This window comes from Clarias gariepinus, chromosome 26 (assembly GCF_024256425.1).
Source record: "Clarias gariepinus isolate MV-2021 ecotype Netherlands chromosome 26, CGAR_prim_01v2, whole genome shotgun sequence".
Lineage (NCBI taxonomy): Eukaryota > Metazoa > Chordata > Actinopteri > Siluriformes > Clariidae > Clarias > Clarias gariepinus.
Genome location: NC_071125.1, coordinates 1018135 through 1032500, shown reverse-complemented (window position 1 = coordinate 1032500; position 14366 = coordinate 1018135). Strand labels below are relative to the sequence as shown.

Genomic DNA, 14366 nt, shown 5'->3' with positions numbered 1-14366 from the left:
AGATTTTACAGAGATTTTGTTCACACTCGCATGTCGAATTTCCAACTGCATATTTTTTTCCTTCTATTAAAATATTGGCTTAAAATAAAATTTAAAACGGCTTTTCATTTGAGCTTGCATTGAATGTTGTATTTATTTACCTTTAGTTTTATTTCAAATTTAACAGTTTTCTTTTTTCTTTTTGTGCCCTCAGGGAGATCTTTCCTTACCTTGTGGTCGTGATCGGGATCGAGAACGTTCTGGTCCTCACCAAGTCTGTAGTGTCGACCCCTGTGGACCTGGAGGTCAAACTACGCATTGCACAAGGTACAGTAACACTGATAAATAAAAATAAATTAAATGATAATCATGGATGAGGTGCAAACAGTTTATATCACTTTCATAAGACGATTTTAATGACGTGTGACATACATCAGAGAGTCAGATTGGAGCTGGTGTAAATTTCTTTATTGATATTATATTGTATGTGTGTATATATAATAATTATTAACATAGTTTAGCTATAACTGTTTTTATTTTGAGCTACTTCCTCATAGCAGCACCCCCCCCTCTCTCTGGTATCAGAGTATCTGGTATCATGTTTAAAAAAATCTAATCAGATAATCAGTGGATAATCAGTGTAGTAAAAGTAATGATGCAACAGATGTGTACATAATTATAGGCTGATGATTATGTAGGATTGTAAAAGGTGTGTGTGTGTGTGTGTGTGTGTGTGTGTGTTTGTTTTAGGTCTCAGCAGTGAGAGCTGGTCCATCATGAAGAACATGGCGACTGAGCTGGTCATCATCCTGATTGGATACTTCACCTTAGTTCCTGCTATTCAGGTAACACACACACACACACACACACTCACAGACACAGACACACAGACCCACATTGTAAGCATGGGTTGGGTCGTACTTAATCATTACCTAGTCATGGTTGTAAAAATTCCTCGATATTCCACTTCATTCATCCGTGTATTTAACATAACACCATGTTGCATTTCTGTAAATTTTTTTTACAATGCTGAATGTTTGCTGTGCGCCAAGTTCCTACTGTTAACCCGTTAACTTTCAAACTATTTTTAAATTTATATTTAGGCAGAACATGTAAGTAATGGGTCCATTTCTTAAAATGAGAACTTCTGGGTTTGACCACTGGGTGTCACTGTTGTATAAAAAAAACCCTTATAACTGATCAACTTTTAAAACATCTGCACTTTCATTTCTTCGCCATGTTTAATGCAATTACATATTAATTCACTTATTAAATACTAAACCAGGGCTCTATGTGACTCCCCCCTCATGTCGTAGGAATTCTGTCTGTTTGCCGTGGTGGGTCTCGTCTCTGATTTTTTCCTGCAGATGTTCTTCTTCACCACCGTACTCTCCATCGACATCCGCCGCATGGAGGTGAGGATCATGCACACCACACTTCAGGAGTTTCTATTAATAATTACACATATACTATACATACACACAAACTGCTAAATGCTTCCTTTCCTGATCTCGTCTCATCTTGTTCTGTGTCTGGAACTGTTCGTCTGCTTTTATCCAGCACTTCCATCTAAAGGCGCACTCTCTAGGGTGTGCTTTGTCTTCTCTACGTGTTCCCTCTTAGTTCCGCTCTGAGCCTTTGGTTAAAGTACTGTAAGCTTCATCACCGCTACCTGTAGATGTCACTCTTCCTCACTGCTATTAAATATACCAAAAACAAACAAAAAAAAACACTCACTAAGTTTTTATAAAACATATAACAGGACGGCTAGATTTTTGCTCTAGTTTGCAGATGATTTACAGTTATGGAATTTCCAGCATGTCAGTTTCCGTCAGCAGGGCTTTTTTTCCCCTTATATTAATAATTTGTTGGTTTTGGTTCCTGTTGGCCGAGTCGATGATGATGATGATGATGATGAAGTGTCGAGGCGGATGTGGTAGACCTCTCACCAATGAAATCGCTCATAAGAGGCTGGAAATCAAATCCACTTTCTCTTACAGTACATGTGGGTAGAAAAATTGCTTTCGTGCCCAAAAACTGTTTAAAAAACACCCACAAAAAGGAACCGGTCTGGTGGAGAGTGAGTGCGGTGTCTGAGAATAAATTCTCCAAAAATTAAACGTCAGCACACATACCGTGTCTGACAATTAGTAGAAAAACCTGCACAGCTAACACCATCTGGTGTATTGTAGAGGGAATTATTTTCACCTTAATCACAGGAAGGCGTTTTATTATTGTGGCTTCGTAGATGTGTTGAATAATATATATTTAGTTGACGTAAAGGTAACAACATAACGTTACACACCCTGTTTTATATAAATGTTATATTTTATAAGAGGAATTGAATCTAAAACATAATTTAAAGTAAAGTACTTTATTACTAAAATAAAAAGAAAAAGAATGATGCTGTTTTATAATAAACTTTTTTTTCTCTCATTTTTTTTTTTTACACACACACAGCTGGCTGATCTGAATAGGCGGCTCCCAGCCGAGGCGGGGATGCCCCCTCCCAAACCTGGCCCCTTACGCCACAGAGAAGCCCCGCCCCCTCCCCGTCCCTCCCCACACACCATCACGCTTCAGGCCCCGGCGTTTAGGAACCTGCGCTTACCCAAGAGGCTCCGCGTCATCTACTTCCTGGCGCGAACCCGTCTGGCGCAACGCATCATCATGGTGAGACGAGTCTGTCGAAGTGTTTCGTGAAACGCTCCTCAAGCCCAGTGTGACGTGTGTGTGTGTGTGTGTGTGTGTGTGTGTGTGCAGGTCGGGACGGTGATCTGGATCGGGATCCTGGTGTACACCGACCCTGCCGGCCTAAGGACGTACCTCACTGCTCAGGTGTCCGAACAGAGCCCTTTGGGAGAGGCGGGGCTTCCTCCTCATCTGGGCGTGGCACCCGTGTTCCCAGGCGGAGACCCGACCAGCACCCTCAGCGTACTTTCTGCCCCAGATCCCACCCCCGTACCCGAGAACCAATCACAGGAAGTGGCTGCCCCTGGCCCCGCCCCTTTGGTCAGCCCTCAGATTACGTGGGGTTCAGAGGACGAGGAGGTGTGGAGGCGACTCTCGTTCCGTTACTGGCCCTCGCTATTTGGTTACTATAATATCACTCTGGCTAAGAGGTGAGAGCTGTGTGTGTGTGTGTGTGTGTGTGTGTGTGTGTGGGCTCAGTCACTTATGTTAATAATAACCTGTATAGCACAAGCCACGTATTAATACAACGTGTGTGTGTGTGTACGCAGGTATATCAGCATCCTGCCCGTCATCCCCGTCACGCTACACCTGAGTCCTCAGGAAGCCGCCGAGATGCGACACCCTCAGGATACCCAGCATGCACCGCGGGTCAGCGCCAGAACCACGCAGCTCCAGACCGACCTCACTCTGTACAAGTCAGTGTCTCATCACGATGATTGGACATTACTCTACATACACACGTACACTCTATACACACACACACACACACACACACACACACACACTCAACAGTTTATTTTATTTTTATATTATCACAATTAATCTGCCCAGGAAGTAGGGTGTAGGTTTATTTAAATTTTTTTTATTTTATTTTGAGCTTTGGAATGGATCAATTGGATGTATAGTTTTACATTTTACATAAATTAATTCTTTTGCTAAATTAAAGAAAATATGTTGCTGAAAATAAAAAAATGAAATCGGTTATCAAAATCATTTAGGTTCTCTCTGTATATTTTCGGAATTTCTAGAAATAATACAGTAATGCACAAGTTGGTCGAGGGTCGATTCCCACTTCGGGTTTCTTGGTGTGTTTTCTCACACACAATTTGATGAGAACTCACAGGATTGGCACTGAACAGCTGTGTGTCTATGAGAAAACCACCTTTTAGTGAGAAAAATAAGAAAAAAGGCTTCAGTTTGCTAGACAGATGGAAAAAGGGGTGATGATGGGATCCAGATTGAGCCTGAGTGACACAGAGGTCTCACCGTACAAGCCTCTGAAGGCAGCAGTGTTATGATCTGGAGTTTCCTCAGTCGCTCAGATCAACGTTATGTGGCAATAAAATGAAGTCAGCTGACGACCTGAATGTACTGAAGGAGTTTTTCTTCCCGTATGGTGCGGCCGTATTCCGGGACTCCAATTGTGTAAGAGCGGTTTTTGAGAGAATGACCTTTTCACCCCAGAGTCCTGACCCTAACCCCAGTTAACTCTGGAGGTGTGTCTTTGGTGTGTTGTCTGGAGAAGCCTGGAGACGGAGGGGTTCGACTCTCCGATTAATGCGACTCTGAAAGGAAAAGAATGTGGTGACGTTGCATAGGGTTGTTAAAACCGCGGCATGCTGAACGAGTGCCGTAATAAAAAAAAAATTAAAGGTGTTGAAGTAGAGTGTGTGTGACTTTTTTTTTATTACTATTATTATTTTTTAAACTAATCAGGCCAGTGTATCTTCAACTCATCTTCTCACTTGAAGGCAATTTCTTAAAATTCAGACTTCCTTAAAACGGCTAAATGCTTCCTTTCCTGACCTCGTCTCATCTTGTTCTGTGTCTGGAACGGTTCGTCTGCTTTTATCCAGTACTTCCATCTAAAGGCGCACTCTCTAGGGTGTGCTCTGTCTTCTCTACATGTTCCCTCTTAGTTCCGCTCTGAGCCTTTGGTTAAAGTGCTGTAAGCTTCATCACCGCTACCTGTAGATGTCACTCTTCCTCACTGCTATTAAATATACCAAAAACAAACAAAAGAAAACACTCACTAAGTTTTTATAAAACATATAACAGGACGGTTGGACTTTTGCTCAAGTGTGCAGATGATTGACAGTTATTGAATTTCCAGCCCGTCAGTTTCTGCCTGTTTCTGTCAGCAGGTTTAAAAAAAAAAAAAGTATATTAATTTGTTAGTTTTGGTTCCTGTTGCCCAAGCTGATGATGATGATGATGATGAAGTGTCGAGGCGGATGTGGTAGACCTCTCACCAATGAAATCGCTCAAAAGTGGCTGGAAATCAAATCCACTTTCTCTTACAGTACATGTGTGTAGAAAAAATTGCTTTCGTGCCCAAAAACTGTTTAAAAAACACCCACAAAGAGGAACCGGTCTGGTGGAGAGCGGTGTCTGAGAATAAATTCTCCAAAAATAAAACGTCAGCAGTAAATTTACTTCCTTTACTGTTAGGACGTTAAGACACAGCATGACTGCAACAGTACAGGCTTTAACAGTTATTACGTAATAAGAGGAACAGACTTGAAGTTAAAAAATATTTATATACAGTTTATTCTTATTCTATAAAGTTTACTTTTCATAGAAAAACTACAGATTTTTTCTGTGAATAAACATATATATTTTTTGGCTGAACAATGTGTGGAGTATTAGTTAACAAAGCTGTAGCGTTTATAAGCTGGTGGACACAAAAACACACACGTGCGCAAACACTTTAAGTTCAAGATTAAAACAATTTGTGTGTGTGAAATAAGCATGGTCTTGTTGTGTGTGTGTGTGTTCAGGGTCGCAGCTCTGGGCCTCTTCGCCGGGGTTCTCCTGGTTCTCCTGCTCTTCTGTCTCTATCGCGTCCTGTGTCCTCGTAACTATGGGCAGAATGGAGTCCAACATGGCCGCCGTCGCCGTGGAGACCTGCCCTGTGATGAGTACGGGTACTCTCCTCCGGTCAGCGAGATCTCACCGCTGCTGCTGAGAGGCCATAGCATGGTACACACACACACACACACACACACACACACACACACACACACTACTAATGTCAGTATAACCAGGTCATCCTAAACTGTTTCATCTGTTACATCATTTCTGAGTCGTGTGTTTAAACCTCTAGTGTATTTTACTTAATTAGGTGCTCGGTGGTTTAGTGTTACACACAGGTCTTTAATGTGTGTGTGTGTGTGTGTGTGTGTGTGTGTGATGGTTATGTTGCTAATGCTGTAGTGTTCTAATGATGCTAATTTTGACTCTCTCTCTCTGTAGGACATCGAGTGTTTAGCGAGTGACGGTATGCTGCTGGCCAGCTGCTGTTTAGCAGGACAGATTCGCGTGTGGGACGCACAGACCGGGGACTGTCTCACTGTCATACCTAATAACGGGTACAACACACACACACACACACACACACACACTGCTGTTCACAGTATGATCAGTTTAATAGCATCTTTTTAGTTCTGCTAAATGATCCAACTTTCTTTCTTCCTCTTTCTCTCTGTCCTTTTTTCACTCTTTTCCTCTTCTGAGTCCTCCCCCCTCTCTCTTTTCCTGTTCTGACTCCCCCCTCTCTTTCTATCCCTCTTTCTTTCTCTCTCTTTTTTCTTCTTCTGACTCCTCCTCTCTCTTTTCTTCTCCTGACTTCCCTCTTTCTCTTTTCTTCTTCTGATTCCCCCCTCTCTCTCTCTCTCTCTCTTCCTCTTCTGACTCCTCCCTCTCTCTCTCTTTCTCTCTCTGTTTTTTTTTTTACCTCTTCTGACTCCCCCCCCACTCTCTCTCCACCCCCCCCCCCCACACTCTCTCTCCACCCCCCCCCCCTCTCTCTCCACAGTTTAAGGCGGAGCAGCAGTAGCGGATGCTGGGATCAGCGCGACGCTTGGGATCCTTACGAGCCCGACTCCTCCCCCAGGGCGGAGTCCTGCGCCGCGTCCACACCCGACAGCGAGCACGCCGTGCGCCGGCGGCCGACCCGCCCCACCCTGTTCGTGGACCAGCCGGACCTCACGGCGCTCATCGACACCAACTTTAGCGACCTGCCCGCGTCACACACGCCCTCGGACTGCGGCTTCGACTTCGGCGGCCTAGTGGAGAAGGCGTACAAGGAGCACGAGGTCACGCCGCCGCCGCCTACCATGCCCACGCCGCTTCCCCCGACCCCTCCCACTCCACCCGCCCCGCCCGTTGAAAGACCGAGCCTGGCATCGGGAGACTGGGAGAGTTCGGTGTGGTCCATGGAGCTGAGGGGGAACCTGATCGCTGCAGGGAGGAGCAACGGCAAACTGGAGGTCTCACACACACACACACACACACACACATCAAATAAAATATAAATGACGTACATCATCACTATTAATCTAAATATTAAATCATTCTCTCTCTCCATCTTCGTTAAAGAAAGTAAGACAGCATGTCTGATTGTGTGTGTGTGTGTGTGTGTGTGTGTGTTTTTCTCCATCAGTTGTGGGACGCGGTAGAGGGACAGCTGCGGTGCTGCAACGAAGACGTACCGACAGGAATCACTGCCCTCGCTTTCCTTAACAATAGGCATGTTTATCTCACACACACACACACACACTCCTCTGTATCCTGATTTTGACGTGTGTGTGTGTGTGTGTTACAGGATTGTTGCGGCTCGTCTGGACGGTTCTCTTGATTTTTTCACAGTGGACATCAACAAACCACTTGGTTTACTGCAGCACCGAGGTCTCACACACACACACACACACACACACACACACACACACACACACACACACGTTAACATTAACATTGTGTCCTTTAAGCCTAAATGTAGGTTTTTATCAACACATTTTGTGATAATAATGATAAGTGAACTGTGTGTGTGTGTGTGTGTGTGTGTGTGTTCTAGGCCCCCCTGGTCGCACCAGTCTGCCCCCGTCTCCCTGTTACAGCAGCGAAGATGCGATCACCTGCCAGCTCACACGCTCGGTTCAGTGCGCTCACCAGAAACCCATCACTGTGCTCAAAGCTGCAGCGGGTCGAGTCGTCACGGGCAGCCAGGACCACACCGTCAGAGTAAACACCACACACACACACACACACACACACACACACACACACACACACACTTTTGAGTCACCAAGATGACCCCTAGATCAGGGCTCGACAACCTTAAACACTCAAAGAGACGTTTGGAGCCGTGAAAAAAAACCACTGGGAGACACAAAACCCCTTTTGACATCTAAAATAAAGATAACACAGAAGATATTGTTTTTTTTTTTCTATAACTATCGTGTGTTCGATTTATGACATCAATGAACTGCTACAGAGAAAACGAAGAAAACTGTATTTCTGCATGAAACAAAAACATTTTGAACTCTGGAGAAACAAAAACACGCTGGGTCGAACGTTACTTGCAAATAAAATACTCAGGGTCTATTTGATTGCTCATATTTATGAAATAAAAAGCCAAACTTAAATTGTCTACCTGCAGCAAAACCAAAATGCCGTCTGCTTCTGTATGACATCATCCTTTTATTGCGCACAGTCAGACGTCACCCTGAATAAAACCCACGCTCAATTAATCGCATGCTGGCGGCTGTGACGCATATTTTGCGCGACAGAAAAATTAAGCACGCTTTATTTACAAGATCACCATAATCTTTACATTTGGAATTACATTTAAGAAAACTAACGAACTAAAAATAAAATGTATTTAAATACTCATTATTTATTTTCCAAAGCCACAGGAAGCCGCAACTGAGGAATGAAAGAGACACATGCGTTTATTTTCTCTCTTTCATACTCGGATTATTTAAGTCAGTGTAGGCAGTTTATTTTTTAGGAAACATTATTTTAAAAAACACGTCCTTATACACACGCGCACACACACGCACACACACGGTGTATAACGAGCGTTGTTGTTGTGCAGGTGTATCGTCTGGAGGATTCCTGCTGCCTCTTCACGCTGCAGGGTCACTCAGGTGGCATCACCGCCATTTATATAGACCAGGTGAGTGCAGCTAGAAGCTCCGCCCAATAATGATAATAATAATATAAATAATATTGTTCTGATGTTTTTTCTCATCCAAAACCTGACTGTGTATGTTGTAGACGATGGTCCTGGCCAGCGGGGGGCAGGACGGTACCATCTGCTTGTGGGACGTCCTCACGGGAAGCCGCGTGAGCCATGTGTACGGTCACCGCGGCGATGTGACCTCGCTAGTTTGCACTACTTCCTGTGTGATCAGCAGCGGGTTGGACGATCTCATCTGCATCTGGGACCGGAGCACCGGCATCAAGCTCTACTCCATACAGCAGGTCCGCAACAAACAAACCCGAAGCCGCGACATCACGTGCACAGTCCCGAAAAATTCCTAGAAAGCATACGGTGTAAAAAAAAAAAAAACGTCCAGCTTTAGACTCAAACTGTGATATAACGTTGTATAACGGAGTATTTGAAGAGAATAGCTTCCAGTTTAGGTTCAATTTTTTTAATTCTAAGTCTCAGATAAGGGGCGTGGCCTAAAGTCCAAGGTTGGATGATGATACTACAGGGTGGGCCACGGGAAAGTAGCCCCGTCTCAGATGATGGTCTGACGAGATGAACGAGCAGGTGGATCGTTTTTATTTACCTCATTAGCGTTTATGATGTTTTCCTCAAGTTCATCCAGGGTATGTGATCAGCGTACAGTCATTTACGCTTTTAGCTTTGTCGGGCTCTTTCAGTTCCTTCACAGATGTTTATTCGGTGAGGTTTAAGGTTTTAGAGATTCGAGTCTTCGAGGTGGATTTTCGGAGGCAAATCGCACTCCGCTGGCGAACGTCACACACGACTTTGGGAGGACTGGATTTCTTCATGTTTGCGACAGAGTGGATTCGACGCCATTTCCAAACCAGGCGCTGAATATGTCGTTTAGCTGGTGGTTTTGTTCCTGAGTACATTTACATTTAGGCATTTGGCCGACGCCCTTATCCAGAGCGACTTACATTGCTATCTCCTTATTCGCCTGAGCAGTTGAGGGTTAAGGGCCTCGTTCAAGGGCTCAACAGGGACAACTTGGTGGTTGTGGGATTTGAACCTGTGACCCTCCCAAACCGTAGTCCAAAGCCTTAACCACTATGCTACCCCCGACACCACTGAGCACACGGGGCGACGCCTCTTCCAGAAAGCGCGGCACTGGTATTGAGTCTGTGCTACTTTTCTGGCGCCCACCCTGTAGTTATTGAAGTCCTTATTCGGTTTATATCACACTTAATAACAGGAAGCATATCAGTACCCTCGGATTCGTTTTTCAACACTTTAAACACTGTTTGTCAGCTTCGTAGCAAAGTCCAGGCACCAGATGGACCACGTCGGCATTTTCTCTCTCGTCCCTTTTTTTTTTTTTTTTTTTTTTAAACACGCGCGTGTTGACGTCTTTACTGGTGACGTGATGTTTTGCTGACGATCCCGAGTGATGTGTGCAGCTGTTGTGTGTGTGTTTTCAGATCAGTTCCTGTCCGCCCTCCTGCTCTTGTCGATACTGTTGCTGCTTCGGCACGTCGCTATGCAAGAAGGTTTTAAAGCAACAAGAAGCGGTTCATTGCTAATCCAAAAAGGCTTAACCTGTAGAGAACTAGCCACTTAGCATCACTCGCACTCACATAACAACACGCTAACCGCTTCCGTAGAGTCTCGTCAAGGCTGCACCTGAAATCTGAACTAGCATAGAATATTAATCTGATTTATTTGTTTATTATTTTTTATTATTTCTCCCAAAAACAAATCAAATAACCGTAATGTTCTGTATGTAGCACAGAATCTGTCGAGTTCTGGATTCTGATTGGTCAGAAAGCTGTTGCTAATGCTAAGCCCTGACCTGACACTCTAATGAGGTTCTGTCTTATTTGTGTAAGGAGTCTCCAGTGTCAGAGATCAAACTGGAACTTTTTAAAGCTCTTCACGCTTCTTCACGCTTCGTCACCAACACGACAAGCTGTAGTTATGTGGAAATTATCTGAAGAAAAAAAAAAATCAGAATCCAGACTCTCAGCTGACCGAGTAGAAAAGGAAATACTAATTTTTTTAGCCGGATAATTCCTTTTAATAACCGATATATAATGAGTGAGAGTGTGAGTTTGTGTTCCCTCCCGACAGGAAGTGGGCTGCGGCGCCAGTCTGGCGGTGATCTCCGAGAGTCTGCTGGTGACCGGCGGTAACGGCTGCGTGTCGTTCTGGGACCTGAACTACGGCGACCTGCTGCAGACGGTGTACCTGGGTCAGAACAGCGAGGGGCAGCACGTCCGCCAGCTCCTCGTGCTCGAAAACGCCGCCATCGTGTGTGACTTCGGCAGCGAACTCAGCCTCGTCTACGTGCCCTCCGTCCTGGAGAAGCTGGACTGAACAGATACAGACGCACAAGCGCACACACACATGGAGACACAGAGACATTTATGAGATGTGTGTGTGTGTGTGATGTGATGGACTGTTGACCCGGATCCACTCGCCGGTTCTGTATCGTCTCACTACAGATTATTTTCCTGTTTCTTTCAGGAATCAATGATTTGAACAAACATTTTATGTGTGTGTGTGTCAGAGAATGTGAATTTATTTTTTATTTTTTTGGAAAAAACATGCCAGTAGTGGGACGGAAACGGGGCATGAATTGTGTGTGTGTGTGTGTGTGTCAAAGCTCCTGCTGTATTTTTTTTTTTTTTAATTTTATTTATTTTTTTTTCTAATGGAAGAAGGTTTTTTTTTTCCTTTTATATATATTTTGCTAGAAAAAGTCTCAAAATATTAAATCACAATGTTTTTTTACTCGCGGAGCGAACGGGACGCTGCGCATTGCTGCCTAAAGAAAGGTGTGTGTGTGCGTGTGTGTGCGTGCATGTGTGTAAGGGCAAGTTTTTTTGGTGGGGGCGAAGAGAAGGTCGAAGTTTACATGGAGAATAACTGCTGGTGTGTGTGTGTGTGTGTGAGAGGCGGAACAGTTTATAAGACTTACTGTAATCTGTAAAGGAGGTGTGTCGAACGAGAGTGTGTGTCGAACGAGAGTGTGTGTCGAACGAGAGTGTGTGTCGAACGAGAGTGTGTGTCGAACGAGAGTGTGTGTCGAACGAGAGTGTGTGTCGAACGAGAGTGTGTGTCGAACGAGAGTGTGTGTCGAACGAGAGTGTGTGTCGAACGAGAGTGTGTGTCGAACGAGAGTGTGTGTCGAACGAGAGTGTGTGTCGAACGAGAGTGTGTGTCGAACGAGAGTGTGTGTCGAACGAGAGTGTGTGTGGTGGGAGACGCGTCATTTTTTTTAATATTTAAAAAGAAAAGACGAAAACTATCCATTATTTATTAGTGATGAATTCTAACGGTTTGTACAGACGTGCCGCGTCTCTTCTCTTACTGTAATGTGTGAAAAGCGCTGATTAATTTAATTTAAAACTTTTAATTATATCATAGTCTTCATCTGGACACAGAGGCTGTGCTTTATTTCACTGGATACGTGTGTGTGTGTGTTTGCTTTCTGATGCTTTAATTTTTTCTACAATCTGAAAGCTTGGACTCGTAACCTTTTGCTCGTGGACTCGTAACCTCTGATAGACACGTGACATTACACAACATACAAGGTGAAGAAGAACACGTGCTGGTAGTCAGTTGCACAATACGTCACGTGATCCGATCTCACGTGACCTGTACGGTCTGTACGAGACGCATGAAGCTGCCCCTCTCAGCACAGCCCAGGTCTGATCACGTCAAGTCCCGCCCTGTCGTATAAGAACAGCTTAGACGCGTCTCATAACGATTTTTAGTTTTAGATCGTCACATGTGATTGATTCACGTTAATCCTTTTTTTGCTCAGAGGTGAGCACTTATGAGGACGCAAGGGAGGAAGGGAGCAAAGGTTAGTGCCGAGCCCAGGAGACAGATGTTTGTTCTCTTCCATCCTGATGGGTAGGACACGGTAGCATGAGGACGTACTGATCAAGATTAAAAGTCAAACCGTCATTATTCCGCTCGCTGCCTGACAAAGAGAAAGACGGCTCGACTTGATCAGAGTCTGTTCGTTTCTTAACGTGTACATTTAAGGCCTTGACTACTGTAATATCCTTTTACATTAATGTATTAATATAATTAAAATATTATAGTTACAATTGGATGTTAAGTCGTTAGCCACTGGCTGGCTTAGAAGCTGATGCGACATTTTATGGGGGGCTAAAAATAGCAGAAAATCACAGAAAACAAAAAAACAAACAGCCCAGTAGGGAGGGGATTCACTAGGGATCACCTGATACACAATAACACGATACCTCGGTGCAGACTCGATCCGTATTGTACAGTGGCCGAGAAGTGAAATTACAAAACTGGAAACAAAATCAGAAAACTAAATGACAGAACCGAAAAAAATATATAAAAAATGACAAAACCGGAAACAAAATGACAAATCAGAAAATAAAATAAATCAGAAGAAATTAGACAAACCGGAACCGGTAGGTACAGTGTAGTTTGTGAATAATTCTTACCGCTGATTGGATGAGACATCCATCACTCAATGTTACTGAATAAAATATTTTTTTCACCCCATCTCTTCACATCCTTATACATAAATGTCTTTGTGTTGTCCATGTTTTATTTTTCTTTTTTTTGATTTTTTAGTGTCATTCTTAAATTTCGACCAAATTGTAATTACAATCGTTAATTAATTATTATAGTTTTTTTTTTTTTTTTTGTTAGACCTGACTCTGCAACATGCACTGCACTCACCTTTTTTACGCTTAGTAGAAACGCACAAAATAACGCAGGTGTGTTAAATTATTAACAATATGAATGTAAATATTAAGGCTGTTTTGTTGCATGGACAGATTTCGGTGTGTGTGTGCGTGTGTGTGCAGTTAGTTTCCACAGTTTTGTAGTTTGTTGGTGAAAAATGTGAATGTTTTCTATCCATGTTTCTTTCTGTGTTTGTGTGTGAGTGTGAAAGAGAAAGTTGAGAATGACAGTAAAGAAGATCCTGGGGTTTATTACATGTGGTGAGGTGTTTCAAATATATGAGAGATGGGGTGTTTTAAAGTGTGTGTGTGTGTGTATGCATATGCCAGTAAGAGCAGGGTAAGACAGCTTTCACCCTGTAAAGTTTTTAAATTTTTTGGAAGCTTTGCTATGACCAAAAAAAAAAAAAAAAGAAAAACTATTTTTAAGTTAGCGCTTGTGAAGAAAATCATCCAAGTGTGAAAGCAGCCTTAGTGCGGAAATATCCTCGCTGTTAAACCGTACGGTGGCGTAATCAACCAGCAACGACCTGCGAGTTTGTTCACATACTTGCTTATTAACTACACCTGTTACCTGAGGATTCCAGTAGGGGGCATACCAGGGGGCACAATCAGACAGTTTAGCATGGGCAGGTACGTGTAACTAAACGCGAGTATATTTCTGTCCTTAATGTACGTTTAGCCTTTGAGCTTTAAAAAACAAAGGCTTTGTTCTGAAAAAAGTCTTTGTTTTTTAAATGTATCTTCCAAGTTTGTTACTCAAAGACAGAACCTTCTGATTCTGTTTTTTTTATCTTATCCATTTAAGGAAGACGTGACTGTTAGAGCGACTGCATCATTAATACAACAAGAACAAGGCACTTGTTAAGTTCAGCATGGAGATTAAATGCCAACATTGTCCTCTTGCATTTCACAAAACCAGGCGTTTGTGTGATACAAAACTTTTAACCAATCAGCTGTCAGCGGTTTTAGGTTGTTTTTTTTTTGCTAGCCCCCCAAAA

General features: G+C 43.4%; 1 protein-coding gene across 1 annotated transcript in view; it reads left to right on the top strand.

The window, feature by feature from the left end:
• Positions 1–13768, top strand: part of scap (SREBF chaperone) — a 22679-nt gene extending 8911 nt beyond the window's left edge. Inside the window, exons 9-23 of the mRNA XM_053487888.1 lie at positions 194–306; positions 730–824; positions 1296–1394; positions 2440–2652; positions 2743–3101; positions 3222–3368; positions 5454–5655; positions 5929–6044; positions 6491–6944; positions 7118–7203; positions 7280–7362; positions 7529–7695; positions 8552–8632; positions 8734–8940; positions 10760–13768. Of these exons, the coding sequence (XP_053343863.1) occupies positions 194–306; positions 730–824; positions 1296–1394; positions 2440–2652; positions 2743–3101; positions 3222–3368; positions 5454–5655; positions 5929–6044; positions 6491–6944; positions 7118–7203; positions 7280–7362; positions 7529–7695; positions 8552–8632; positions 8734–8940; positions 10760–11005 (2668 nt within the window). The 3' untranslated portion in view covers positions 11006–13768. The remainder of the gene's footprint in view (positions 1–193; positions 307–729; positions 825–1295; positions 1395–2439; positions 2653–2742; positions 3102–3221; positions 3369–5453; positions 5656–5928; positions 6045–6490; positions 6945–7117; positions 7204–7279; positions 7363–7528; positions 7696–8551; positions 8633–8733; positions 8941–10759) is intronic.
• The last annotated feature ends 598 nt before the right edge of the window (positions 13769–14366 follow it).